This window comes from Crocuta crocuta, unplaced genomic scaffold (genome assembly GCF_008692635.1).
Source record: "Crocuta crocuta isolate KB4526 unplaced genomic scaffold, BGI_CrCroc_1.0 scaffold113, whole genome shotgun sequence".
NCBI classification, from domain to species: Eukaryota; Metazoa; Chordata; class Mammalia; order Carnivora; family Hyaenidae; genus Crocuta; species Crocuta crocuta.
In genome coordinates, this window is record NW_027530368.1 from 11465396 (window position 1) to 11492827 (window position 27432).

General features: G+C 37.5%; 1 protein-coding gene across 2 annotated transcripts; it reads left to right on the forward strand.

Annotated features, from left to right (window-relative positions):
• Positions 1-19131: 19131 nt before the first annotated feature.
• On the forward strand, positions 19132-25220 carry TMEM17 (transmembrane protein 17). 2 transcript variants are annotated; one of them, XM_077766442.1, is made up of 4 exons: positions 19134-19446; positions 22835-22938; positions 23113-23226; positions 24357-25220. In XM_077766442.1, the coding sequence occupies exons 1-4, from the start codon at positions 19347-19349 to the stop codon at positions 24633-24635; spliced, it is 597 nt and encodes a 198-aa protein (XP_077622568.1). In that variant the 5' UTR covers positions 19134-19346; the 3' UTR covers positions 24636-25220. The 2 variants fall into 2 exon arrangements, with proteins under 2 accessions (XP_077622569.1, XP_077622568.1); XM_077766443.1 differs by lacking the exon at positions 23113-23226 and having other exon boundaries at positions 19132-19446.
• Positions 25221-27432: the final 2212 nt, after the last annotated feature.

Sequence of the window (27432 nt, forward strand, 5' to 3'; positions counted from 1 at the left end):
CCATGAAAGCACAAAGAGCACTGTACCATTCAAATCTGAACCAGTCTTCCACCTCAGTGACAGACTGTTAAATAAAAAAGTTTGCCCCTCCCAAAAGCTTTTAAAGGATCAGTGTTCCTTTTATATAAGTACAAAAGAAGGAAAGAAAACCCAAACTAACTTGCTATAAACAAAGCAATTTGAAATTCTAGTCACATCCTGAAAAGAGTCAAGAGATCATTTTTCCACAGGAACCCCCTATTAATGCCGTGTGTGACTTTTGGGAAGGCTTCAGGCAGTAAAATGCATCAGAAATTCAATCTGGGTTTTGCTGTCCCACCTACTCCTGTAGAGCTGAAGTGCCAAACTGGCTTTGAGAAATGAGGCCTCAAAGCAAGTGCCATGCCACTTCTTTAAATTTCCAAAAATTAACATAACATGGGGACGTTGGATCCATTCATATACATTAATTCAGTAATGTTTATTAAGTCCCAACTACACCTACATATATTGTCCCCTTCTCTTAAGCTGCCTCTGATTTGCTTCTCATGATTCTTACATCACTAAAACAGCTACAATAACAACCACAGGAATTTTCATTAGAATAAACATGATCAGTAGCCTTTAAAAGTCTCCACGGAAGCTTAAGAAAAAACAGAAAAACATGAACTATGCTTCCCTTGAGTCTTACCATGATTCATTTCTATGCTTATTTCCATCATTAGTTACTTGGAAGGCAGTTTATATATTTTTTGAGTTCCCATCAAAGACTAAATTATAAGAAATAGACTCTTGGACCTGACTTTGGTATGATGCTTCCTAGTTTACAGAGCACCTTTGTGTTCTTGATTTCCTTTCATCTACACAGTAACAACTGTTGGAGAGGTATTATTGTAGATGAAGAAATTGAATCTCAGAGAATTCAACAGTCACATCCAGGAAATCAGAACCTCAAAACCAGACCATCTGATGGTTTCCACCACCCCATGTCTCCTTAGGTAGATGAATATAAAAATAATAAGACATAAGGAATGATAATACATGAAATGGTCAACTATAAGGAATATAGAAAGATCAAAAATTGAGAGGATAAGAAAAAACACGTTGAAAAGACCATCCTGATTTTTACATACACACACATCACTATTTTTAATTTTTTAAATTATAATCTAGTTTTCTTCTAACAGCTCTGATGGTGTTAATACATTGAAAAAAATAAACAAAAACCATTTTAATTAATCTGTGTTTCTATTGATTTATTTGTGGTGGTGTTAACACTGGAGCTGCTTGTAGGCTATCTTCTCACACATAATAATTATTATTTACTGATGGCAAAGCTCTGTGGATGCATCCAAAGTGTCAATGACATAAAGAAAAGCCTGTTTAAATGATCTGCAGAGCAGGGCCACAGCTGTATCTTTGCCCTGGCAGAGTCTGTCAAGTAAATAGCATGATCTTTTCAAACACAGCCATATTATTTTCTTCCTGGCATTTGTAATTTGCTAAAACCCTCAGTGTGCGTGCCTTTCTTCCTAATAACAATGGCAAACGGCCAATCTCTGTACTTATCTCTTGCACACACATTACTTCTATGTATATTTGATCTAGTTTCTATGTTTGAAGAAGATATATATATATATATATATACTCACACACATATATACACATACACACACTCATACATACATATATGTATGTATGTATGTATGTACCTAGGTGCAAATTTTATATAGCATTCTGTGACTGTTGTGATATAACCTATAACTCAGTGGTGTAACACTCAAAAATTCCAAATAAAACTATTTCATTTGAGATGCTATAAAAGTAGCCCAAGATCAACTGCTGGATCTGCTTAGAAGAAAAAAAACATGATGTTTCAAAACTGCTGATATTTGATTTTGTAAGACATACTCCATCTGATATTTATAGGTTTAATTTTATTGCCAGAGCCCCAAGAGCGTCTGTCTGGGATCCCAGCCATTGTCTACCAACTTATTTGTACCTTGGTAGATATGTGAATATCCAACAGCTTTCTAATTTAGAAATGATGGGTGGATTTTCAGTAACTTTTATTTTATTTATAACTTAGAGATTAGATACTAAAACAGGAGCCACCTAACATTACTGCCAAAAAAACTGATCTTTAATATAAATCCCTTTAAGCATGACTTTTTTTCCACATACAATTATACAATCTCAGGATTTGACAAAATCTTAAAGGTTATTGAAGCCAACCATTCTTTCCAGCCAATTCAGTACATTGGTTAAGAGTTCGGGTTCTGGAAGCAGATTGCCCAGGCCTGTTACGCTTACCATCTATGTGATACCAGGCAAGACTTCAGACTCTCCAAGCTTCTGTTTCGTTTGATAAATGGGGTTAAAATAGAACGTCCCTTCTTGGGTTGCCATAATTAAATGAGATAGCACGTGGCTTAGTACATGCACACAGTGGGTGTTCAAGAAATGTGGGCTTTTTAGTTCTTATGATATGAGGGAATCCTAAGTTATCTTACCACATGATCACTCAGCCTTTGGTTAAAAACCTTCAGTGACAATAGTGATGAGAGTGGACATCCTTGTCGTGTTCCTGATCTCAGGGGGAAAGCTCTCAGTTTTTTCCTGTTGAGGATGATGTTAGCTGAGTGCTTCTCGTAGATGGCTTTTATGCTGTTTAAGTAAGTTCCTTCTATCCCGACTTTCTCGAGGGTCTTTATTAAGAAGGGATGCTGTATTTTGTCAAATGCTTTTTCTGCATCTATTGACAGGAACCAATGGAATGGGAAAAGATAGTTGCAAATGACGTATCAGATAAAGAGCTAGTATCCAAAATCTATAAGGAACTCACCAAACTCCACACCCAAAAAACAACCCAGTGAAGAAATGGGCAGAAGATATGAACAGACACTTCTTCATAGAGGACATCCAGATGGTTAACAGACACATGAAACGATGCTCAGCATCCCTCTTCATCAGGGAAATACAAATCAAAACCACACTGAGATACCACCTCATGCCGGTCAGAGTGGCTAAAATGAGCAAATCAGAGGACTCGAGATGCTTGCAAGGATGTGGAGAAATTAGCACCCCCTTACACTGTTGGTAGGACTGTAAACTGGTGCAGCCCCTCTGGAAAACAGTGTGAAGGTTCCTCAAAAAATGAACAATAGAACTCCCCTATGACCTNGGGAAGAAGAAGAGGGGAAATAGTGGGGTGGAGGGAGGGAGGCAAACCATAAGAGACTCTTAAATGCTGAGAACAAACGGAGGGCTGATGGGGATGGGGGAGAGGGGAAGGGGGGATGGGCATGGAGGAGGGCACTTGTGGGGATGAGCACTGGGTGTTATATGAAAACCAACTTAACAATAAACTATTAAAAGAAAAAAGAAAACAACAACAACACAATAAACCAGTGATGTGAAAAAAAAAAAAAAACCTTCAGTGACAAAGAATTTTCCACCTCCTAAAGCATAACTCTCCCAATTTTGAATCACTCAGACCCTCAAAAGTTCTGTCAGAGCTTTTATTTCTCTTCCTCTTGCTTCTTATTGACCCTGATTACACTTCCTTGGGCCCTTCAGGAAAAACATAATAATTTATGTTCTGCATAACAATTTTTCCTTTAAGTAACTCAAGACAACATAATTTGGCTCTTTTTTTCCTCCTGTGAGTCTTTTCCCCAGGTGAAATATTCCCAAAAGTTCCCCCTTCAACACTACTCTGATTATTACCATGTAAATCTCCTTTGGCCTATGTCCTTACAATGTTCTTAGAAGGTGATACACACAGCTAATGAAATAGCCCAGATAAGGACTAAGTTAAAAGCATACGAAATTCTGAATAGTGATAGTTTTATTTCTTCATTTTGAATCCTTATAGCTTTTCTTTCTTTTTACTTCCTTGCCTGGTTCAGGGCTGAATAAAACTGGGGGTGGGGGAGGGCAGCTTGCAGGCAATACTAAGTATCCTTGTCTTTTTGATTGATTGATTGATTGATTGATTGATTGATTGATTTAAAGTAAGCTCTACTCCCAACCTGGGGCTCCAAGTCACAACCCTGAGATCAGGAGTCACATGTTCTACCAACTGAGCCAGCCAGGCTCCCCTGTTCTTTTTTATTCTAAAGGGAATGCTCATATCAGCAAGCCCTACTATGTCAAGCACATGTTGGCAAAACTTATGCCAGGCCTATTGGAAATGGAGGTGGAAATACAGGAGGCAGGGGCACCTGGGTGGCTCAGTCGGTTAAGTGTCCCACTTCGGCTGAGGTCATGATCTCATGGTTTGTGGGTTCGAGCCCCGTGTCGGGTTCTGTGCTGACAGCCAGCTCACAGCCTGGAGCCAGTTTCAGATTCTGTGTCTCCCTCTCTCTCTGACCCTCCCCTGCTCACACTGTCTCTCTCTCTCTCAAATAAATAAAAACATTAAAAAAAATTTAAAAAAAAAGAAATACAGGAGGCAGAGAGATTTTATGAAAAATACATAATTCCTGTGATGTTTCCATCAGATAACCTCAAAGAAAACCAAACTGTTAAAGTTATATTTTTATACCTTGTTTCACTATGAAAATTGTCTGTCTTATATCGAGGATGAGGGTGTATTTCTGATTACAAATTCCACAACAATTGTTGAAATATTAGCCAGTAAAATAAACAATCTCAAGCACATCTAAATCAAACATATACTGATACTTGATCCTTTTGACAGTGTTGTAGGACTATAGCTTTCCTGCTTCTGCACCCTAAGCTTTAGTAACAAAGTCTAAGATCCCAGTAGTTTTTTTGGCAGCCATAGCACATGATGCTAGCAACCTCTAAGGTCCTTCATCCAGAAATTATGTAACTGTTATTCAGAACCCAAGAGCTGTCTGTAATCTATTCATATTAAATATTATATGGTGGAAGATATAAGTAAATAGTTATATAATTGGAGGACATCTTTGTAAGTAGGACATGAAAGGCAAAAACAATAAAATAATTGATAGGTTTAACTTAAAAATTAAAATCTTCATGTCAGAAAAATAAAGTTCATAAAATACAGATGACAAACTTGGAAGAAATATTTGCAACATGTTAATATATAAAAACTCTTAAGGGGTGTGTTAGGTAGTTCCATTGGCTAAGCGTCTGACTCATGATCTCAGGCTCAGGTCATGATCTGATGATTTGGGAGATCGAGCTCCTCATCTGGCTCTGTGTTGACAGTGCAAAGCCTGCTTGAGATTCTCTCTCTGTCTCTCAAAATAAGTAAATAAACTTAAAAAAAAGCTCATAAGAAACATTGATATATACTCTAGTTGAAAAATTAACAAAAGACATAAATATAAGTGCCCCAAAATGATAAATACAAATGGTCAATATAGATATGAGAAAATGTTCAGCTTTATTAGTATTCAAAGAAAATAGTAATAAAGCAAGACTCTAATTTGTGCCTATAAAATTGGCAGGAACTTTGAAAATCCTAACATCTGATGGTGAAACAAAAGGGAAATGGGCCAAGATTCTTACACACTACTAGGGGGCTATCAAAAAGAAATAACTATGACATTTTTCCAAAAATAATGCCATAAGAATACTTATGTAACCTTAATGACAAAAAGTACGATGGTGGGGGAAGGATTCTAATTGCCTAATAGCATATTGATTAAATAATAATGGTACACTTATTCAATTGAGAGAATAATATTTAATGATTTAGAAAGATGACAATTTTTAAGCAAAACAAAAAAAGTTTAGAAAACAGTATTAAAGCATTATCCTGAGAAGAGATTGGGTAAATAAATGATGGTATATTAAACAATATTGTAAAATAATATTTAATGATTTGGAAATGTTTATGATTTCTAAGTGATACTGTTATAAAAGTGTATTAATTTATTATCCTAATTATAGTTTTCACACACAAAAAATAGTCTGTAAAAAAGAGAATAATTTTCTCAATATTTGGCAATGAGCATGTATTATTTTTGTAATAAAAATGTTTTTTAATGTTATCTTGTAAGGCTTAGCCATTGTTCCAATTTGTATGATCCTGCTAAACAATGTGTTTTTCTTCAGTGAATGTGATAAGCATGCTTTCAACAAAGATGGTGATAAAAATGTTAAATAGAACAAGGTCAAGGAGAGAGCTTTGAATTAAAAACAAAAGAAAAAGTAAAAATAAAAACAAAATCAATCTCCCTCAAGGCTGGAGCAATTCATTAATTAGTATCCTTTGGGTATATTCACTTAATACCTTTATTTATTTATTTATTTATTTACTCACTTAATAAATTTCTAATTCACCAATTTACGCTCACATTTAGTGAAAATATCTCAGTCTTGTCCAAAGTTATTACATGTCTTAATGAAATACTTTGCTGGGCTCAGATACATATTCAGCCACATTCCCGATAATCAGTCTCTCTCTCTCTGTCTCTCCCCCTCTTTTTTTAATTTGAGAGATAGAGAGGGCAAGCTGGGAAGGGGGACAGACAAAGAGAGAGAAGGAGAAGGAGGCGGGGAGAGGAAGAGAGAGAGAGAGAGAGAGAGAATCTTAAGCAGGCTCCATACTCAGTGTGGAGCTAGAAGCAGGGCTCAATCCCACCACCCTGGGATGACCTGAGCTGAAATCAAGAGTCAGATGCTCAACCAACCTAAACACCCAGATGTCCCAAGTCTCTTGATTAAAAGAAAAACAGACTCAGGGCATTTAGGTGGCTCAGGTGGTTGAGTGTCCAACTCTTGATTTTTGATCCGGTCACGCTTACATTTCTTGAGTTAGAGTCTGGCATCGGGCTCTGCGCTCCCAGCATGTAGCCTGCTCACAGGTCTCTTCCTCTTCTCTCTCTGCCCCTCCCCTGTTCTCTCTCAAAATAAATAAATAAACATTAAAAAATAAATAAATAAAATACAGACTCATTTAGGTCACCTTAAGAAATGAAGTTTCATATAAGATGACATGTCCAGAGGCACCTGGGTGGCTCAGTCAGTTAAGTAGCCGACTTTGGCTCAGGTCATGATCTCACGGTTCATGAGTCTGGGACAGTGTCAGGCTCTGGGTTGACAGCTTGGAGCCTGGAGCCTGCTTTGGATTCTGTGTGTCTCCCTCTCTCTCTGTCCCTCCCCCACTCACTCTCTGTCTCTCTCTCAAAAATAAACAAACATTAAAAAAAATTAAGACTACATGTCCAGTACAAAGTGCTAAGTAGATCCCAGAAACCAAGGCAGTTCTGATGAAAATATGCCCTTTTCATCTATGTTTTATGACATACATGGTGTTCCCCTCAAGAATTTACTTCTGAACAGGATTTGCTTTGCTGTCCTTTTGAAACTGATTAACCAGTCCCTGCTACTTTGTCCTACTCCAAATCACAGAGATAATCTGATTAGCCACCTCTGTGCAAGTAAGAGCCCAACTCTGTTTCCCTGAACAGGAGGCTGTGGGTGAATTATTTTCATCTAGAAGGAAACACTGGGCCTGGTAGGCACTGTAACTAATGTGTCTGATAATACAGATTTGTTAGTCCCAGCAAAGAAGAAAGTAAGGTTAGAATGACATGATTTGTCCATATTAAACACACTCTAATAATCACTATTTTTGCTTTTAAATATGCACATAGACTAAAACACAGAGAAAAAAAGACAGAAAATACATTCTTATTTATTTATTTATTTATTATTTATTTATTTATTTGAGAGAGAGAGAGAGAGAGAGAATCTCAAGCAGGTTCTATGCTCTGTACAGGGCCCACGTGGGGCTTGATCCCATGACCTTGGGATCATGACCTGAGATGAAATCAAGAGTTGAAGGCCCATCTGAATGAGCCACCCAGGCACCCAGAAAAAAGCATTTTAAAAGCATAAGGTATATATAGAATGCAGTGAAAAGTGAAAAGTTTAATTTTAGCTGTAATTGGAATTCCAAATATGAAAGGGAGGAAGAAAAAATGGGAAGAAGTAGTATATGAATAAATAATGGCCAAGGATTTTGTAAAAATCAAATATATATTAGCCACAAGAAGTGCTATAAACTTAAAGAGATATGAACTTTAAAATATTAAAAATTAACATCTACAGACGTCACAAACACTGGAAATCAAAGACAAAGTAAAATCTTAAAAGCAGTCAGAGAGAAAGATACAGTATCTTCAAAGGAATAAGAATGAGAATGAGAGCTGACTTCTTATCAGAAATAATGGAATGGTAGGGGAGGCAATGGTACATCATCTTTAAAGATTCTACCAACTGAGAATCCTATAGCCAATGAAATATCCTTCAAAAATGAAAGCAAGGGTTCCTGAGTGGTTCAGTTGGTTAAGTGTCTGACTCTTGATTTTGGCTCAAGTCATGATCTCATGGTCATGAGACTGAGCCCCACTTTGGGCTCCTTGCTGAGCATGGTGCCTGCTTGGGAATCTCTCTCTCTGCCTCTCTCTGCTCCTCCCGCACTCATACATGTGTTCTCTCTCCCTCCCTCCTTTCCTCTCTCTATTCCCCTTTCTCCAAAATAAACATTAAAAAAAATTTTTTTAACTTTTATTCGGTTTTGAGAGACAGAGACACAGCACAAGTAGGGGAGGGGCAGAGAGAGAGAGGGAGACACAGAGTCTGAAGCAGGCTGCAGGCTCTGAGCTGTCAGCACAGAAGCCTGATGTGGGGCTTGAACTCATGAATAGTGAGATCATGACCTGAGCTGAGTTGACCGCTTAACCAACTGAGCCACCCACGCGCCCCCTGCAAATAAACTTTTTTTAAAAATTAAAGTACATTCCAGACCAACAAAATCTGAAAGGATTTATTACAAGTAAACAGATACTGAAAGGAAAAGGGAATATAGTCCCAGAAAGAAGCATAGAAGTGAGAAAAAGTTAAATAAAGAGCAATGGAATAAAAACCTAGGTAAACCTAAATAACCATTAACTACATAAAACAGTAATAATAATAACAACATAATGTGGGGTTTCAATTGTATAGATAATTAAAATATGTGACAATATTAACACAAAAGGCAGGAAAGGAGCAAGAATAGTGATCTAAGTACTTACATTGTCCGGAGAGAGATACAGTATTCATGTGCATTACATTCAAGGATACTTTTTATCTCCAGGGTAACTACAAAAGGAATAATAAAAATGCATACCTAACAAGCTAATAGGAGAAGGTATAAAGTAATTTAAAATAAATCCAAAGAAGGAGAGGAAAGGGAACAAAGAAGAGTGGGAAAACTTGAAAAGAAATAAGATGATAGATTTAAACACAGATATTTTAGTAATTATTTAAAATGTAAATGGACTAGGGGCACCTGGGTGGCTCAGTCAGGCAAGCTTCCAACTTTGGCTCACATTATGATCTCGCGGTTGGTGGGTTTGAGCTGGCATCAGGCTCTGTGCTGACAGCTGGGAGCCTGGAGCTTGCTTCAGATTCTGTGTGTGTCTCTCTCTGCCCCTCCCCTGCTCGTGCTCTTTCTCTTCTCAAAAATAAACAAACACTTTTTAAAATGTCAATGGACTAAATATTCAATTAAAAGACAAAGATTATCAGATTGGATTGAAAAAAAAAACCGTATATACTACTTGCAGGAGATATATCTTAAGAACACAAAGTGGTTAAAAGAAAAAAGATGGAAAAATAATATACTATCAAACATTTACCAAGCAACCTAAAAGAACACACAGTAAAGCAAAAGCATTTCTACAGTTAAAGAGGGCGTTTCTTACTGATGAAAGGTCAATTCACTAGGAAGGCATAACAATTCTAAATTTCTAAGTCCCTAAAACTTTGAAATTGGAGACTGAAAACTTGTTTTTAAAATATCATAAAGAATATTGACAGAACTAAAAAGGATAAATGGACAAATTCACAGTCAGAAGGGAAGATTCTTAACACCCTTTTCCCAGTGACTGATAGAACACACAGACAGAATATCAGCTTTTGGAAAATTTGACTAACATGTTTAATAAACATGACTTAATCAAAGTGATTAACCAGGGCTCTCCAGAGAAAAAGAATCGATAGGACACAGAGATAGAGATATATATGGAGACTTATTATAGGAATTGGCTCCCTCAGAATTATAGAGGCAGAGAAGTCCCACAATCTGCCATTTGTAAAATGGAGAACTAGGAAAGCCAGTGGTATAATGCAGTCATCTGAAGTAATTCAGGGAAGCCAATATAAACTTGAGTCCGAGGTCAAAGGCTTAAGAAAAGGGCCACTGATACGAACCCCAGAGTCGCAAAGCCTGAGAACCAGGAGCTCTGATGTTCAAGGACAAGAGAAGATGGATGTCCCAGCTCAAGAAGAGAGAGAGAAAAGTCACCTTTCTGTCCCCCTTTTTGTTTTATTCAGGCCCTAAGGCTGCTGAAGGTGGATCTCTTACCTCAGTCTACGGAATCCAGTACTAATCTCCTCCAGAAACACTCTCACAAACACACCTAACAATAATGTTTTACCAGCCATGTGGGCATGCCTTAGTATAGTGAAATTGACACATAAAATTAACCATCACAACACTGCGTCCAGTCACTGAAGTAAACACACTCTTTTCAAGATACCTGGACATCTCTTAAAATGGACCATATGCTGGGCCACAAAGCAAGTCTCAACAACATCAAAGGACTGGAATAAGGAAATTGAGTATGCTTTCTGACCATAATGAAATTAATCTATCTTACCGAAAGATAACTATAAGTTTCCTAATGTTTGGAGATAAAAACAATATACTCCTAAATAACCCATGGGGCAAAGAAGAGATCTCAATGGAAATTAGAAAAATATCTCTACATACACAGTAGAGAAAACCAACATGCCAAATGTTGGTTCTTTCAAAAGACAAATACAGTTGCAAACCTCTGTCAAAACTGATGAAGAAAAGAAAGAACAAAAACCAGTATCAAGAAGAGCAGGGGGGGGAATCAATACAGAATAAACATCTCATACCTATCAGAATAGCAATTCTCAAAAAGATAAGAAATCACAAGTGTTGGCAAGGATGTAAAGAAAAGGGAACCCTGGTGTGCTGCTGGTGGAAATGTAAATTGGTGCAGCTACTATGAAAAACAATATAGAGGATTCTCAAAACACTAAAATTAGAACTATTATATGATCTAGCAATTCCACATCTAGGTATTTATTTGAAAAATTCAAAAACACTAGGTTGAAAAGATATATGCACCCTCATGTTCATTGCAGCATTATTTACAATAGCCAAGACATGAAAGCAACCTAAATCTCTACTGATAGATGAATGGATAGACAATGTGGTATATATATACAATAGAATATTATTCAGCCATAAGAAAGAATGAAATCTTACCATTTGCAACAATAAGGATCAACTTTGAGGGTACTATGTTAAGTAAAATAAGTCAGACAGAAAAAGAAAAATACCTTATGATCTCACTTGTATATGGAATCTAAACAAACCAACAAACCCAAGCTCATGGATACAGAGAACAGATCGGTGGGCCTGATGCAAGAGTCGGGGGCGGGGGGGAGGTCAAAAGGTACAAATATCCAGTTATAAAATGAATAAATCACATGGATATATGTACAGCATGGTGACTATGTTTAATAATACTGTATTGCATATTTGGAAGTAGGTAGGAGAGTAGATCTTGAAAGCTCTCACCACAAGGAAAAAAATTTTAACTATGCATGGTGATGAATGTTAATTTGTTAACTGCAGTTATTGTGGTGATCAATTTGCAATATATACAATACTGAATCATTACATTGCACAGCTGAAACTAATATTATAACAATTATACCTCAATTTAAAAAATAACAATATAATATGACATTATAAACAACAACATGTCAATGAAATGAACAAATTCCTAGAAATACACAATTTACCAGAGCAGAAAATGAGGGGAAAAGATCTGAGTAGTTCTTTGTCTATAAACAAAAATTAAATTCATAATTTTAAACCTTCCCACAAATAAAATGCCAGGTACAGAAGGCTTCTCTGGTGAATTTTTCCAAACACAACAGAAAAAACACAGATATTACACAAAATCTTCCAGAACAGAAAAGGAATATTTCTATTTTAGGAGGTCAGTATAACTGTGACTTCAAAGGTTGGTGAGAACATCCTAAGACAGGAAAATTACTTTCTCATAAACATAGATGTGAAAATCCTAGATAGAATATTAGCAATTAAGTCCAGTGGCACTCTTTGTAATAGCCCTGAACTGAAAAAAAAGCCAAATGTTCATCACCATTTGTATAAATAAGATTCATGGTATATTAAAACAGTAAAATATTATGCTTCAATGAAAAGGAATGGTTTTTATATACTTCTATACCCAACAACATGGATGCATCTCACAAATGTAATGTTAAGTGATAGAAGCAAACACAAAAGATATATGATGTAGAACTTCATTTACATAAAAATAAGATCAGGCAAAACTGACCTACAGATATAGAAATCTGATAGATATAGAGATAATAGAAACTTTAGGAGGAAGAGGGAGTGACAGGTGACTTACGTGGGTATTTCTGGGGTGTTTGTAGTACTCTAATTCCTGATCTGGGTGTTGGCCTCACAGGTAGATTCACTTTGTCAAAATCATGGCAAATCATTGTATGCTTTTTTGTATGCATGTTACAATTCAACTACAAGAAAAAACCGAAACCATCCTAGTCCCTTACTTGAATGGATATCAGTCTCACCAGTCTGTATTATTCAGAATCAACCAACCCACTCATAAAAATCAGAGCTCTATTTTCTCTTGTAACTACTTCTTTTTTTAATTTTTAAAAAATATTTACTTATTTTTGAGAGCAAGACAGAGCACAAATGGGGGGAGGGACAGAGAGGGAGACACAGAATCTGAAGCAGGATCCATGCTCTGAGCTGTCAGCACAAAGCCCAATGCAGGGCTCGAACCTACAAACTGCAAGATCATGACCTGAGCTGAAGTCAGATGCTTAACTGACTGAGCCACCCAAGTGCCCCTTTTGTAAGTACTTCGTTAAGGACTCTCAATGCATTGGGGTATAAATATGAAATGGCTTTGTTTTTCCGGTAATTCCCCCCTACTAATTGTGCTATGGCTCAGCCATTTTCTTGCTGGGTGTAAACTTTCTTAATATCACACTTTGGCTTGATTCCATTTATCAGTCTCTTCAAGTTATTCGGATCATCTCATTCTGGCAAGTAAGATTCAGTCCTATTCATTTTCAATTAAGCTTCAAACTGGATTAAAAATTATTCTTCCTCTTTTCCCTCCAGAGAAAGGCAGACAAGTTTGTTACTAGTGACTTGGAGTATATGTGGGGAGGGGTAGTGACTTTGAGAGCAGGAGTGCTCACATCTTTATACTTTCCCCTCTCCTTCTTTCTGGTAATTCTGATATGAGGGCAAGAGTCAGAACAGGGACGTAGATCCCTTATAGGGCTCCCATATAGGAAGATTGCAATTCCCCCTCTATATGATGCTGCTGCTGCCCTAGTTAACCAGGTCAGACTTCGGACACTCTCTATATTGGAGAGTATCCAAGTTCTGGCCCCCTCGCTGCCAAGGATCCCCAGGGTGTCTCCCTGCTGCCAAGTTCCTTGTGGCCCACCTACTTGACCTCTTTCACAAGAAGTCCAGCTGGCAACCTATCTTAGAGAGGGATTGAGGGTAATATCGTGTCCCTTCTCTCCTCTAGGCCATCTCTCTGCTGCTCCCTCCCCTTGTCCCAGAACATTAAGTTGTGTGGACCAGGAGAGGTAAGAAGTTAGACGTCACCCGTCTCCAATGGTGTAGGAAGGTTGAGCATCTCTACACTTTATAAGCAATTATATTAGGGTCTCTTCTCTAGGCTTTGAGAGGAAGTACCTCCATCTCTTCCCTTACAGTGAGGATGGGGTGAAGGGAGGAAATAGGGTATCCTTACAAATATTCTACTTTACAAAAGGCTTCTCCACTCACTTTTTAAAAATGTTTATGTATTTACTTTGAGAGAGAGAGAGAAGCAGAGAGAGAATCCCAACCAGGGTCCATGCTGTCAGCACAGGGCCCAAAATGGGGCAGACATGAGGCTCAACATGGGGCTTGATCCCACGAACCTTGAGATCATGACCTAAGGAAAATCAAGAGTTGGCCACTTAACCAACCAAGCCACCCAGAAGCCCCAACTTGCTCTTATACGTCAGGAATTAGGGACAAGGTGATTTGGGGAATGTTTGATGGTAGGGCTGCTTCACTGTACTAACATTTCTTAGTAGGCTGGCCTAACCATGGGTGGCTCCTGAATTTAGAATATGTGAACTTACCACCTTCTGTGCACAATTTTGGAATTTAGCCAGGGCCCAGGGAACATCTCTGTCGACATCATATTATACTTGTCTCTAACCACCTGGAACTTCTGTTAATCTTCACAGCATATATTGGGGAAAAAAAGAAAAAAAAACAATTCTGTATTAACTAAAAATACAATAGGAAAGGGAATTGGATACAGGAATAATTGCAATGATTTTCTATTTTGCAAATCAAATTTACCTTCAGGAAAATTTGAAGAGTTGTGTTATTCATCTACATAAATACAATAAATAATTCAAATGTATTTGAACTCTTTACCTATGTGTACACTTTTTGTTTTAATCTTAATTGTCCATTTACAGGACTTCTACTCTTACAACCTTGATGTGACTGGGAGTCAAAACCAAACATGACTAAGCAATGTGTAGCACGCTCTTGCAGACAAAGCATGCTATGTTAGAAGCACAGAATCGCAATTCGTAACAAGAATGTATGATATATCAATATTTAGTGCACGGGGCAATATTATAGCCAATAAAAGGTAAAGATTAATTTTCTTCTAGAAGGAGGAATATAACATACATTTTACACAGTATAATATAAAAATATCATTAGTACAGTGATACTATCATTACTGAAAATAGAACTTATTACTTATTCAATAAAATGGCCACTTGCTTCTAATCAGTACCTCAATGCACTTGACAGATCCGAGGTTTCCCCAAGCAGGTTTTGCTTTGCTGATCTTCCCAGGTTTGCTATTCCCCCTCTCCCACGTAGTTTGATGTATGAAACAGCTGTTTGCCGTGACAGAGGAGCAGTGTGCTTGTTGAACACAAAGAAATGCCACAGAATCAAAAAACTGTAATACAAACAGCATTTTAAAAGAGCAAGAATTTTCTAATAAAAATGTTCAATGGGGTTGTCTTCAAAGACAAAATATTAATGTCAGCCTTCAAATATCACTTAATATGGTAAGAAAATTTCCTTTCATGAGGTTTGAATTTCTATGTAATTCATAGCTTGATTCTTTCTTATAAACTTTTGAAAAATGTTGCGATTGGAATATATTGTATGTGGGATTCAAAAAGCTTTGTCCCATCCATTAACAATGTCAAGATTATAAGATTACATTTCAGGTAACTTACAGTAAGATTTTAAAAATGTGGATGCTGATGTGGAGTCATATCTGAAGATGTTCTACCTAAATATATAATTTCTCTTTTAGATTTGTATAAATTCTTAGAAATGTCTCACAGTTCATTTCAAAGCAATAAATTGAATAACATATTCACTATAAAATACTATTTCTTAAGTCTTTATTAGCATCAAATGGTAAGAGTTTATATCTTTATTATGCCAAGGAGTGATTTAAATAACTTCCCAAATCAAGTTCCTTGTCACACAGGATAATACATTGTTACCCAACAACTTTGCCTCTTATTAAAGGGAAAGAAACTATTTCACAAGGCTTGAAATTTTTATGAAAATATTTAGGAAAGTAAGCCAAACATGTAAATAAACCCCAAAGAAAAACATTAAACAATTATTGGAGAAGCAGCTATTACTCTGACCATCAACATTGGTATAAACAGTAAACAGCTTATAGGGTTATTTATTAATCTTGCTGAGAATGATTCCCATGATTTTAAGAAAAACGACCCCATAATTCTTTCTTGACTCTGAGTAATAATAATATGGGAAACTCATATTAGTCTCTTGATTCTATGAAAGTGGATTCCCTTCTTTGTTCTTCAGTATTTCACTAATGTGATTGCATATAAATACTATGAACATCAAGTAACAAAATAATATTTGGAAGGTTTTTGCCAGCTCTTTGGACCATTTGTGACATCAATTATGACAGGATTCTTTTTAAATCATAATTTTTCCTCTTAAAACTCTTCTCTATATATTTTTGTGCCATCATTGCCTCTTCCTTTCAATTTATTTTAATAAGATCTATTACAAAATATGAAATGCATGATTATGGGAAATTTAAATACCAAATAAAATTTAAAGGAAAAATTCCCATAATTCTATTAGTTTTTTTTCCTCCAGGATTTTGATGAAATAATTGCAGTTGGAACAAGGTGTTCCATATCTTTTTTTTCAATGCCAAAAATTTTTTAAAGGAATTCACTCAGGCTTTTGATAAATTTGGTTAACATGCTTGTACTGTTTTATCATTAATTGTGTCCACTGTCTTTACTAGGAAAGCAATGGAAATATTGCTTCACAGGTACAATTGAATTCAGAAAATTAAATGCTGGCATGATTTCACTCCACCACAGGGGTTTCCTCTTCACAAACATCATTTTTTTAAAAATTTTATTTATTTATTTATTTCTAGGAGAGAGAGAGAGAGAGACAGCATGAGCAGGGGAGGGTCAGAGAGGGAGTCACAGACTGAAACAGGCTCCAGGCTCTGAGCTGGCAGTCAGCACAGAGCCCGAAGCGGGGCTCGAACCCGTGAACCGCGAGATCATGACCTAAGCGAAAGTCGGACGCTTAACCGACTAAGCCACCCAGGCGCCCCCAAAAACATCATTTTAATAGATGTGTCAATAATAGCTATACCTAACAGAAATCGTTTTCTATTGATAAAATCTTCACATTAACCACAATATTAAGTTACCATTATAATCACTGTATAAAACAAAAGTCTGAAATTAATTGTACAGCTCTCAGGTGGTAAAATGAGAATTTTAGGGGATTTGAACCCTGCTCTCTCTGCTTCCAAGGGTATTTTTTCCACTATAGCCCAAACCCTTACCATGAATATCATATTCTGCTTAGCTAGGCTTGTGGTTAGGCACATCAAGTGCTCTTTTTTTGTTGGTTTTACTAATATCAATAATGTTGGGAGCAGTATCTTGGCATATAAAACTCTGTTTATAGTTTTTATGATTATATCTCCAAAAAAGAGTCTTAAAATTTGATTATAGTGTTAAAGGTAGAAATATTTTTAAGACAATTTGTACATATTGCCAAAAGCTTCCCTCAATGAGACTGTTCAAATTATAATTCAATCAGCATAGCATTAGACTTCCTACTTCACTCTGCCCTTTATAAAAATCGTAGCTGATTTAATAAATGAAAATTGATTCTTTGTTGCTAAGTTTCCATTTTAAAGGGATGCTATAACTTCACTGTGTTTTAACCCATGAATTCTTCATTCTATAGAGTGAACCCTATATAAGGACTAACGGCTAAGTCCTTGGACTAGAAATGGAAAATTATGGTAGTGGTCTTCAGATCTCTTATTGCCTTAATTCATTCAGTAGTTATCTAGCTCACACTAAAGGACAGGCACTGTGCTAGTGTTCTGAATATAAAGGTGAAAGGTCACCCTTGACCTCAAAGAGCCCATGAACCGGCAAGAGAAACAGATATAGACAGACAATTCTAGTACAGCAGACTAGCACTGTGACCAAAGTAACACAGAGGAAGATGTTTTGAGAAACACAGAGGAGCCACTTAGGTCAGCTTCAGGCAGGTCCTGGAACCTTTGTGGAGATGCTGAGGTTTAAGCTCCATCTTGAAGAGACGCAAAGGTTAGTCAGCTTTTCCCTAACATCCTCAACCAGAGTTCATTGCTTCCTCATCTCTGTTCCTTTGCTAAAATATATCATACTTGTTTCCACATCTCATTGTCTTATTGGTCTGAGTTTTTATGTTTGTTTTTTGTTTTTTGTTTTTGCTGAAGTTCTTGATGTGGAGGGTCTATATCCCTAATTAGCCTAGTACAATACCCCCAAAAATAGTAGGAATGCAATAAACATTTGTTGAATTATTTTGAAAGTCTAGCCATATAGCTATTTCCTCCCATACCTTCCTAAATATACCTTGACATTTATATAAATACGTGTGGTTTTCCTTTTGATTGTGAAAGTATTATTGTTCACCATACACCACTCAAAATGGCTAGGAGAAAAGGATGGAAAAATAACAAATGATGGTGACAGATTTGGAGCAACAGAAATGTTTACACATTGCTGGAGGCAGTAGAAATTGGTACAACCACTTGGGAAAACTGCTGGCAGTATCCATAAATGCTGGGTCATACCTCAGAAGCCAGCAATTCCACTCCTAGGATTGAACGATGCAAATACATGCATACAGTCACCCAGAGGCACATTTTTACCAAAAGCGGGATTACTTAGAGCAGCTCCCAACTAGAAAATACACAGATGCAAAGTAATACTGAAAAATAAAACCAAAACGGGAGGTATCACCATCCCAGACTTTAGCCTCTACTACAAAGCTGTCATCATCAAGACAGTATGGTATTGGCACAAAAACAGACACATAGACCAATGGAACAGAATTGAGAACTCAGAAGTGGACCCAAAAGTATACAGCCAACTGATCTTTGACAAAGCAGGAAAGNGTGTGTGCATATACATATATACACAGTTCCAGGAATATGTTATATATTATTTGAAATATTTTATTAAAAGTATTGTATGCACATGCATACACACTATATATTTATAATACACCTTTTTGGGGCGCCTGGGTGGCTTAGTCGGTTAAGCGTCCGACTTTCGCTTAGGTCATGATCTCGCGGTTCATGGGTTCAAGCCCCACATCCGGCTCTGTGCTGACTGCCAGCTCAGAGCCTGGAGCCTGTTTCAGAGTCTGTGTCTCCCTGTCTCTCTCTCTCTCCTAGAAATAAATAAAAATATTTTTAAAAAAGTAATACACCTTTTTAAAAATATATTCTTAAGGAAAGGAGCCACCGGGTCGTGAACATTCTTTAAGTTCTACATTTGTTCTCTACTTCCTTCCAGAAAGCTTGCATCCCACTGACTAGGTGTGATGGCTGCTTATATCACAAACTAACCTTGGCTCGCTTATTGTTTCTATTTATTTTTAAGCCGATGGGGTTTACAAAGGACGAAGGAATCTGCCGTTTCGCAGATGAGGTTGAGGCGCTCGCGGGGACACAACTCTCGACACACCTCTCCTCTCCTCGCCAGGCTTCCGCGCTCGCGACCCGCGCTTCTGCCCCGCAGTGCGGCCGCGCGCGCGCCTGGGCCTCAGCATCTCGCACTGCCCGGCTGCCTCGGGAACGGTAGGAGGAGGCAGCGTCCGCACACCTAGCTGTAAGCCGTTCCGAGGCCCGGGCATGGAGCTGCCGGATCCGGTCCGCCAGCGGCTGGGAAACTTCAGCCGGACCGTGTTCAGCGACTCCAACCGGACCGGGCCGGAGTACAGCGAGGGTCCGGGTGAGTGGCCGAGGCCGGGCGCAGCGGGCATGGCCTGCGGAGGACCTGGCGTGGGCTCTGGAGCGGCTAGAGTTTGCCCGGACCTAAAATGGCGGCCTCGCCTTCAGCTGGTTCGCCGCAGTGCGGGAAGCGACCTGGAGGAGGGGCCGAGCCATAGGCTTGGGCTAGGGCTGGGACGCTTCCAGGCCCGTGTCCCTAACGGTCCTGGCGGGCGAACTGTAAGCCTAGCCGCTGAGGTGGCACCGGCCTACCTCAAAAAACTTAAAATATAAAACACTGCCTTCGCAGCACACGTCCGGTCCCGCATCCTCCGCCTAGGCCGACGGTGTTTGTTCTCTGCGACTTCCGGCCTGGCGTTTTTGGACAGGCTGGACTGAAAACAGCCCAGGCAGTCTCCCCTTCCCACTCCCCACCTTGGGAAAAATATCTTCTCCTTTTCTCCTTTACTAGCAAAACGACTATGTTCCACCGCAAGCCCGTTTTCTGACGGAAGAGATGGAAAGGTTTTTTTGTGTTTTTTTTAAATGAGTCCTGTTAAACCGCTATCCACTCCAGAATGGCAGCTGCCACCCTAGAATCGCTTTCAACAAAGCTCGCCTCCTTTCCTGCCATATCCTCCACAGTCCCCGCTCCGTGTATAACTCTTTCCCTGAATCTGGTAACAAAATACCATGATACTGCATTAAACTTGATGGCAAGTGGTAACTCAGTTTCCTCCAGAACAGTTTCCCCTTCTTAAATCATGATGATAAACAACATACTGGTCATCCAAATCCATGTGGTTTTTATCACTGAACTCTGCTGGGAAATAGAAACCTTTTCCTCTTGCTTGGTCTAGGGACTTTTAAAAGAGGGCAGAGGAAAGTAAATTCCCGTAGTTGTGTTGTTTTTACCCTGAATTTAGGCCTCTAAGATTGAGGATGTACAGAGAAAAGCATTATGTAAAAAATCGGGTTAAGTTTCTGACGCTAAGGCTTAACAGGCACCAAAATCTGATGGTGCAAGGTATCAGGGATCAGCAGACATTTCTGTAAAGGGGCAGGTAGCAAATATTTTAGACTTTGCAGGCCATAGGTCTCCATGGCAGTCATAGATAATGGTAAATGCATAGATGTGGCAGTGTACCAATAAAACTTTATTTATGGACACTAAAATTTGAATTTCATATGATTTTCAGTGTCACAAAATATTATTCTTTGATTTCCCCCCAACCATTTAAAAATGTGAAAAACCATTTTTAGCTCACTTGCTATACAAAAACAGGCAGCTGGCTGGTAGTTTGCCTACCCCTGATTTATATAATGTTTTAATTTAAATTCCGTTTACAGAACTCAGTTTGTACTTTTGCAAAATTTAGTAAATTCATGTCTTGTGCTTTCAAGGTTCATTTGCATATTAACTTGATTTTCAATTGCATGATTATAAGTTTGAAATGCCGTATAGCTATAGCGTAACTCTTACGATGCTCATATACACAATTTCTAACATAAAAACTTCTTCGCAAAATTGGACTAATTTCTGTTCCAAAGGTATTATAAAGTTCAGCTTCATTTATCATTTTTCCCCACATCTTCTTCCTTGTGGATCCAAAGCAGATTTGATTATTTCCACTGTAATTACAAGTGTATACCATTACCATGTCCACTGGCCAAGAGTTGTACTGTTGTTATGAAAAAGAGAATCCTAGGCTGGTGAGTTGCTTTCAGATTTAACAAATTTTAAAAATCCATTCTTTTATCAGTGATAATGTAAAAAATAGGTACAAGCAAAAAAAGTAATAAATAGGTACAAGTAAAAGTAGATCATAATAACAGTTTTTTTAAAAAGTAGGTTATTAATCAGGCATATTATTGGAGCTAAAGGAAACCTTACTGTGAGAGACCAAGATTGTTTCTTATATTTTAAAATTATTAAATGACAGATATACTCAGCTGTGGTGAGAGAAATTAGAGCCTTTATAAATTGTTACATTTAGGGCAATAGATTTCAAAATGCATCATCTGTTCCTAAATTGTTAGAATGTAGTCAAATTTAGAATGTATTTGTAGGGCTCAATTTAAACAATCAAATTCTTAATTTAGGACCTTTCTCCCTTACATAGAAGCAAAAGGTATCATGCAATCACCCTTAGATAAATTAAGCTCATGCTTGAATCACGAATGTCTACATTGATAATGTCTTTATGATAGTATGTTTCCATTCTTTCTGCTTATGCATATTTGGTATGTACCATGTGCACAGCAATATTTTAGGTTCTTGAGAATCTCACATTGGGGTAGAATGTAGTCTGTGCTTACAATGAGTCTGTGTATTAAGTGAAAGGGAAGGAAAGGTAACTAATGTTATTGAGTGCCTGCTAAGTACCAGGCATGGTGGTAGGGGGAAATAATTAATACTATCTCTAATCCTCACAAGCAACCTGTGAGGTACTTTTAATGTTACCATTTTACAGATGAAGAAATTGAGACTCAAAGAGGTTAAATAATTTATCCCAAGTGTGGTATTGAAGGTTCCAGGGGTGTTTGAGGAGTTATGGGTTTACTTGGACTCCAGAGCTCCTGATCTCTCAGTGCACTAGACTGTCTAGAGCAGGGAGGTGTTCTTTGCTCACACTTTCTTACACACAGGTTAGAGGTAAGTACCTAGAGGGGAAGAGATTTCTGTCAGGGTAGAGGAATAGGTCAAGAAAGGACTTATGGACAAAGTGGCATTAAATTGGGTATTAGTGAATGGGTGGGATTAGAGTATGCTGAAGAGAGGTGTGTCTGTTATTTAGGGGGATTCATTTTTGTATGAAGTTAGTTTATATGTGAGATAAGTTTTTATGTATTTTATGTGTTCATTTTATAGGCTCTTTACATAGAACTCTACAGAGGAGGTAATGATCATTATTGTTATCTGTTCAATAGGATTCATACTGATATCCCACATTTAATCTACACCATTAGTGTGCAAAGTCATCAGACTGTAATGGCAGAATGATAAAGTAATTGAAAAATATGAAACATACATCTATGAGGGGCACTTGGATGGCTCAGTTAAGCATCTGACTTCGGTGCAGGTCACAATCTCACAGTTTGTAAGTTTGAGCCCCAAGTCGGCCTCCACATTGTCAGTGCCTGGGATTCTCTCTCTCTCTCTATCTGCCCCCCCCAAACAAAAAAAAAGAAACATACCTCCATGAAACCAGTATATGAATTAAAATTACGATAAATATTTCCTTTTGCTGTCAGTGATTATAAATAGGCTTAAAATTTGGAGTTTTGTTGAACCAACACTATAGTTACTAATCTTAAGACTAAAGGACTTAAAGGGCATTGATCAGAATTAAGAATAAATAAAGGAATTATACGGCATTGATCAGAATCTTTTTCTGTTTCTTTTGTAGATAACGAAATGGTTTCCAGTTTGGCATTGCAGATGTCACTTTATTTCAACACTTATTTTTTCCCACTTTGGTGGGTAAGCAGCATTATGATGCTTCAGATAAAGGTAAGTCTGTGCTTTAATACTTCTGCTGAAGTCTCTTCTGGCTGTTCGTGGCATTGTTACATTATCAATAAAATTAAAGTTCTTAATATTTATTTTCTATCTCAGGTCAGTTTTACTCTATGTGAGATTTTACAAACATGTTTATTTTTATGTTCTTTTTGTTGTTTATTTTAGTATTCAATCTTGCCTGATTACTACAAATTCATTGTGGTCACTGTTATCATCTTAATAACCTTAATTGAAGCTATCAGGTTGTATCTGGGCTACATGGGGAACCTACAAGAAAAGGTAGGCTCTTCTTTCCCTTCTCTCAGTGCTACACATAAAGGCAATAATGTTTTCATAATGAGGAAAAGGCAGGGAGCTGAGGTAGAAGGAGCAAAGACCTGCCTTCAACTTCACTATTTCTGTTGCTATAGTCTGTTCAATCTCCTGAGCCTGGGTTTCTTTGTATGGGGGAAACATTTACTTCAAGGTTTGTATGGATTAAATGAAACAATTTATATAAAATACCTGAACATAGTAAGCACTTAAGAATTGAAAGTTTTCCCTCTTCTCCACCTGCCTTGAAAATACTTAGTCAATGAAACATGTTTGGATCCTGAATAATAAAATGGGGAGAGGGGAGATTATAAACTCAGAAATCCTAAGCCAGACATGTTTTCTGAGTCATTGTATTGCCCAAGCATGTACAGTTACCAGAGCTTAGGGATAATGCCTAAAGATTTCTGTGGTTTTCTAGGCCTTTATAATTAGGCACCTACCGGTCTCACTGTATTTCTTGTTATTTCCTAACCCAAGCATCCATTCCCAGCTGACATGTTGATTCCTAGTCATGCCATCTTTGCTTACCTACCTTCTTGTCTCTTCCTCCTTCTACCCAACTTAACAGCCTACATCCTTGGACTCTTTCTTTCTTTCACCTAGTCACTCTCCTCTTATTTCTTATAGTATCTAGTTCATGCCTCTAAGTTATGCATTTAATTATTTATTAATGTATATCATTCTAGTTTTTACTTTTCCCAGTGCTAATGAGTGAAAAGCTAGTCTGTAAGTCTTTGAGAACAAGGACTATGTTCTACTTCTTTTGAATTACAGAGTTTATAATGTAGGTTCTGGGGAGCCTGGGTGGTTCAGTCGGTTAAGCATCCAACTTCGGCTCAGGTTATGATTTCGCAGTTCGTGAGTTCGAGCCACGCATCAGGCTCTGTGCTGAACGTTTGCTCAAAGCCTGGAGCCTGCTTCAAAATTCTGTGTCTCCTTCTCTCTGCCTCTCTTCCACTCGTGCTCTGTCTCACTCTGTGTCTCAAAAATAAATAAATGTAAAAAAAAAAATGTAGGTTCACAGTAGTGCTGATCTATATCAATGAAAGACTGTACTTTACTGATCTGATTACTCTTAATGTGTGTCATTGCAGGTTCCTGAATTGGCTGGCTTTTGGCTTTTGAGCCTTCTGTTGCAACTGCCTTTAATTCTATTCTTGCTCTTTAATGAAGGCCTAACGAATCTGCCCTTGGAGAAAGCAATACACATCATCTTCACTTTGTTTCTTACTTTCCAAGTTGTTTCAGCCTTTCTTACCCTGAGGAAAATGGTAAATCAGTTGGCAACTCGTTTCCACCTCCAAGACTTTGACCGGCTCTCTGCCTACAGAGGAGGCATGAGAAGAATGAGATCCTGTATAGAAGAGATTTGACCCAGTGCTATTGAGTGAAAAGGTGGAAGATCATTCTGCAAGACTGTAAGAGGAACATATAAGAGATCTAGCATGAAAGAAAGGACAAAACAAGTGTTTCGAGCTGTATAAAATTATAGCTCTGAAATTCTAAAGCTGGGACCAATGAGAAGACTGATTGTATAGTACGTGAAAGCAGTAAGTCAACCCTAAAGCCTAGATATTATCCACCTGGTGCCAAGAATCCTAATAGTTTTGTTGTTGACTTTTTCAGGTGTATCTAAATCTGCGTCGGTAGTCAGTTTACCAGATTACGGTAATATTTCTCATTAGCACCTAAAACTAGAAACGTGTGTATTTCTTTGAAGTCTGTTGGCTATTCATGCTTGGCAGTACATCTGAAGCACCTGGCAATTCTTGTCAATATCCTGATGTACTATGTTTATAAACCAAGACGCCAAATTTTCATGTCTCCTGAGGTTAAATGGGCTATCATGATATTTGAAAATCATAAAAATGTAACTTTTATAAAACCATGTTCAGTATTTATAGTGTTGGGGTGCAAAAAAATGTATTTATAATAAATTATGAAATATTTATGTTAAAGTATCTGCAACAAATCATTCCTGTCTTGTATAGCTCTCTTGGGCTGTGGGTTTATTATTTTTATTACAGGGTCGCAAGGGAAGGATGGACAGACAGACAGATAGATACATTGATTAGAGAGGTTGTTATGTAGTGGGCACTGCACTAGGCACATTCATTAACCCTTGTTGATCTCAGCTACTAACTCACTGTTCACTGAAGAACACATAACCAGTAAATTCATATGAGGCTTGATTTGAAAGCAGGGTCCCTGTTAATACACAGTGAGAGCTGAGATGGGCAAAGGGACTGCACTCATGATATTAAATGAGCATGTTTCCTTACTAATCGGAGAAACCTTTTTAAGGGAGTTCCGTTAACAAAACTGCAGGGGTGTATCTCAACATTATTTTTAGTGATGATTGAATCATCATTAAGGGTTATAATATTTTCTTCTTTGCCTTTGGGAAATGTACCTTTTATAAGTAATGCATTTTACTGAAAAACAGTTGTAGCTACATTAAAAACTGTTCTTTCCAATTTTCCTTTTCTTTTTTTTTAAGTTTTTACATTTATTTATTTTTGAGAGATGGAGCACAAGTGGGGGAGCGGCAGAGAGAGAATGAGACACAGAATCCGAAGCAGGCTCCAGGCTCTGCACTGTTAGCACAGAGCCCGATGTGGGGCTTGAACTCACAAACTGAGATCATGACCTGAGCTGAAGTCAGACACTTAACCGACTGAGCCATCCAGGTGCCCCTCCAATTTTCCTTTTCTGTAATTCAGGCTCATCCTGCTATCTCCCTGTTTTGCCTTATTCATTCTTATATTGCTTACTTTTTGAAAATGTTTTCACTTTTAATTACACCTGCCCAAACTAATCAGATTAATTTTATCATTTCTGCTTCCTATTATTATACATAAAGTTCAAAGATTTCTCCCCCAATGCACTAGCTGTTTAACTTCTCCCTTCTACCAGAGAAGTTACTATATATATTCTAATACTTCGAAATCCAAAATAGAATTGTTTGATTATTTTGTTTTCAACTTACATGTCCTTGCATTTGTTTCCAGATGGGGATATGTGATTTTTTAAAACTGTTTTTAAGTTTGTTTATTTTGAGAGAGCATGAGTGAGGTAAGAGTAGAGAGAGGAGAAAGAGAGAAAATCATAAGCAGGCTCTACACTACCAGTGCAGACCCCAATGCCAGGCTAGAATTCACGAACTGTGAGACATGACCTGAGCCAAAACTGAGTCAGATGCTTCACCAACTGAGCCACTGAGGCACTCCGGGGATAGGTGATTAAGAAAATATAAAATAAGAACATTAAGTCTATATAGCAGATAAATTAAGGGGATTATTAAGAAAGACTGTTCTATAGAACAGTTGTTTCCAGAGTTTTATCTTAAACACTAGAGCCTAAAGGATTAATAGGTAAAATAGTAGAGTTATTATCAAATTTTAAAGGCTATAAAAATTTTGGGGAAAATTAATTTGATTAAAATTTTCTACAAAAAAATTTTTTTGTTGTAGTATCTATATTGTTTAAAATGGAAATATAATAAGGGTGAGGAAAAAGAAAATAAGAAAATCAGTTGAGAACATGACCAAGTCATTTGTTTTTCATCTGAACAATAAAACCTTGATTTTGTGTTAGGCCAAACCAATATTTTCTCTTAGAGTATACCCTGTTCCCTGTGTAAGCATATGAAAATTGAGATAGAAGAAGATATTTACATGTCAGCACATTTGGTATTCATACAGTCCTTGTTTTTATTTTATTTGAATAAGTCTGTCCATTCTTAATTCCTACTACATCTTTCTTTCCAGGGGTCCACGACATGGTTCTGAAATTTTCTAGTTAGGATTTTGACCTTCACAAATATTTTGTCTTTCACACATATTTTTTTTATTCCAGAGGCTTTTTCTTATCATGGACAAAGTGGATGCAAATTTCCCTAAATCAGAAAGTTGATTTGATTATTTTCAAAATTGGATTTTAATCAATGTATGTTTGAATGTCTAGTATGTACAAGGAATGGTGAAAGATTCACAGCCGAGTAAGACTACTCCCAGTCCTCAGGTGTATGATGTGGGAGGTACAAAATTTGCAGGACACCCCTAAGACAAAGTAGGGAAGTCCAACTTCATCAGGGTGAGATGCACTGAATAATTTCTGATAGGTACCTGAGAGATAACAGACCTTCACTTCCAGCACGTCTCCCCAGTT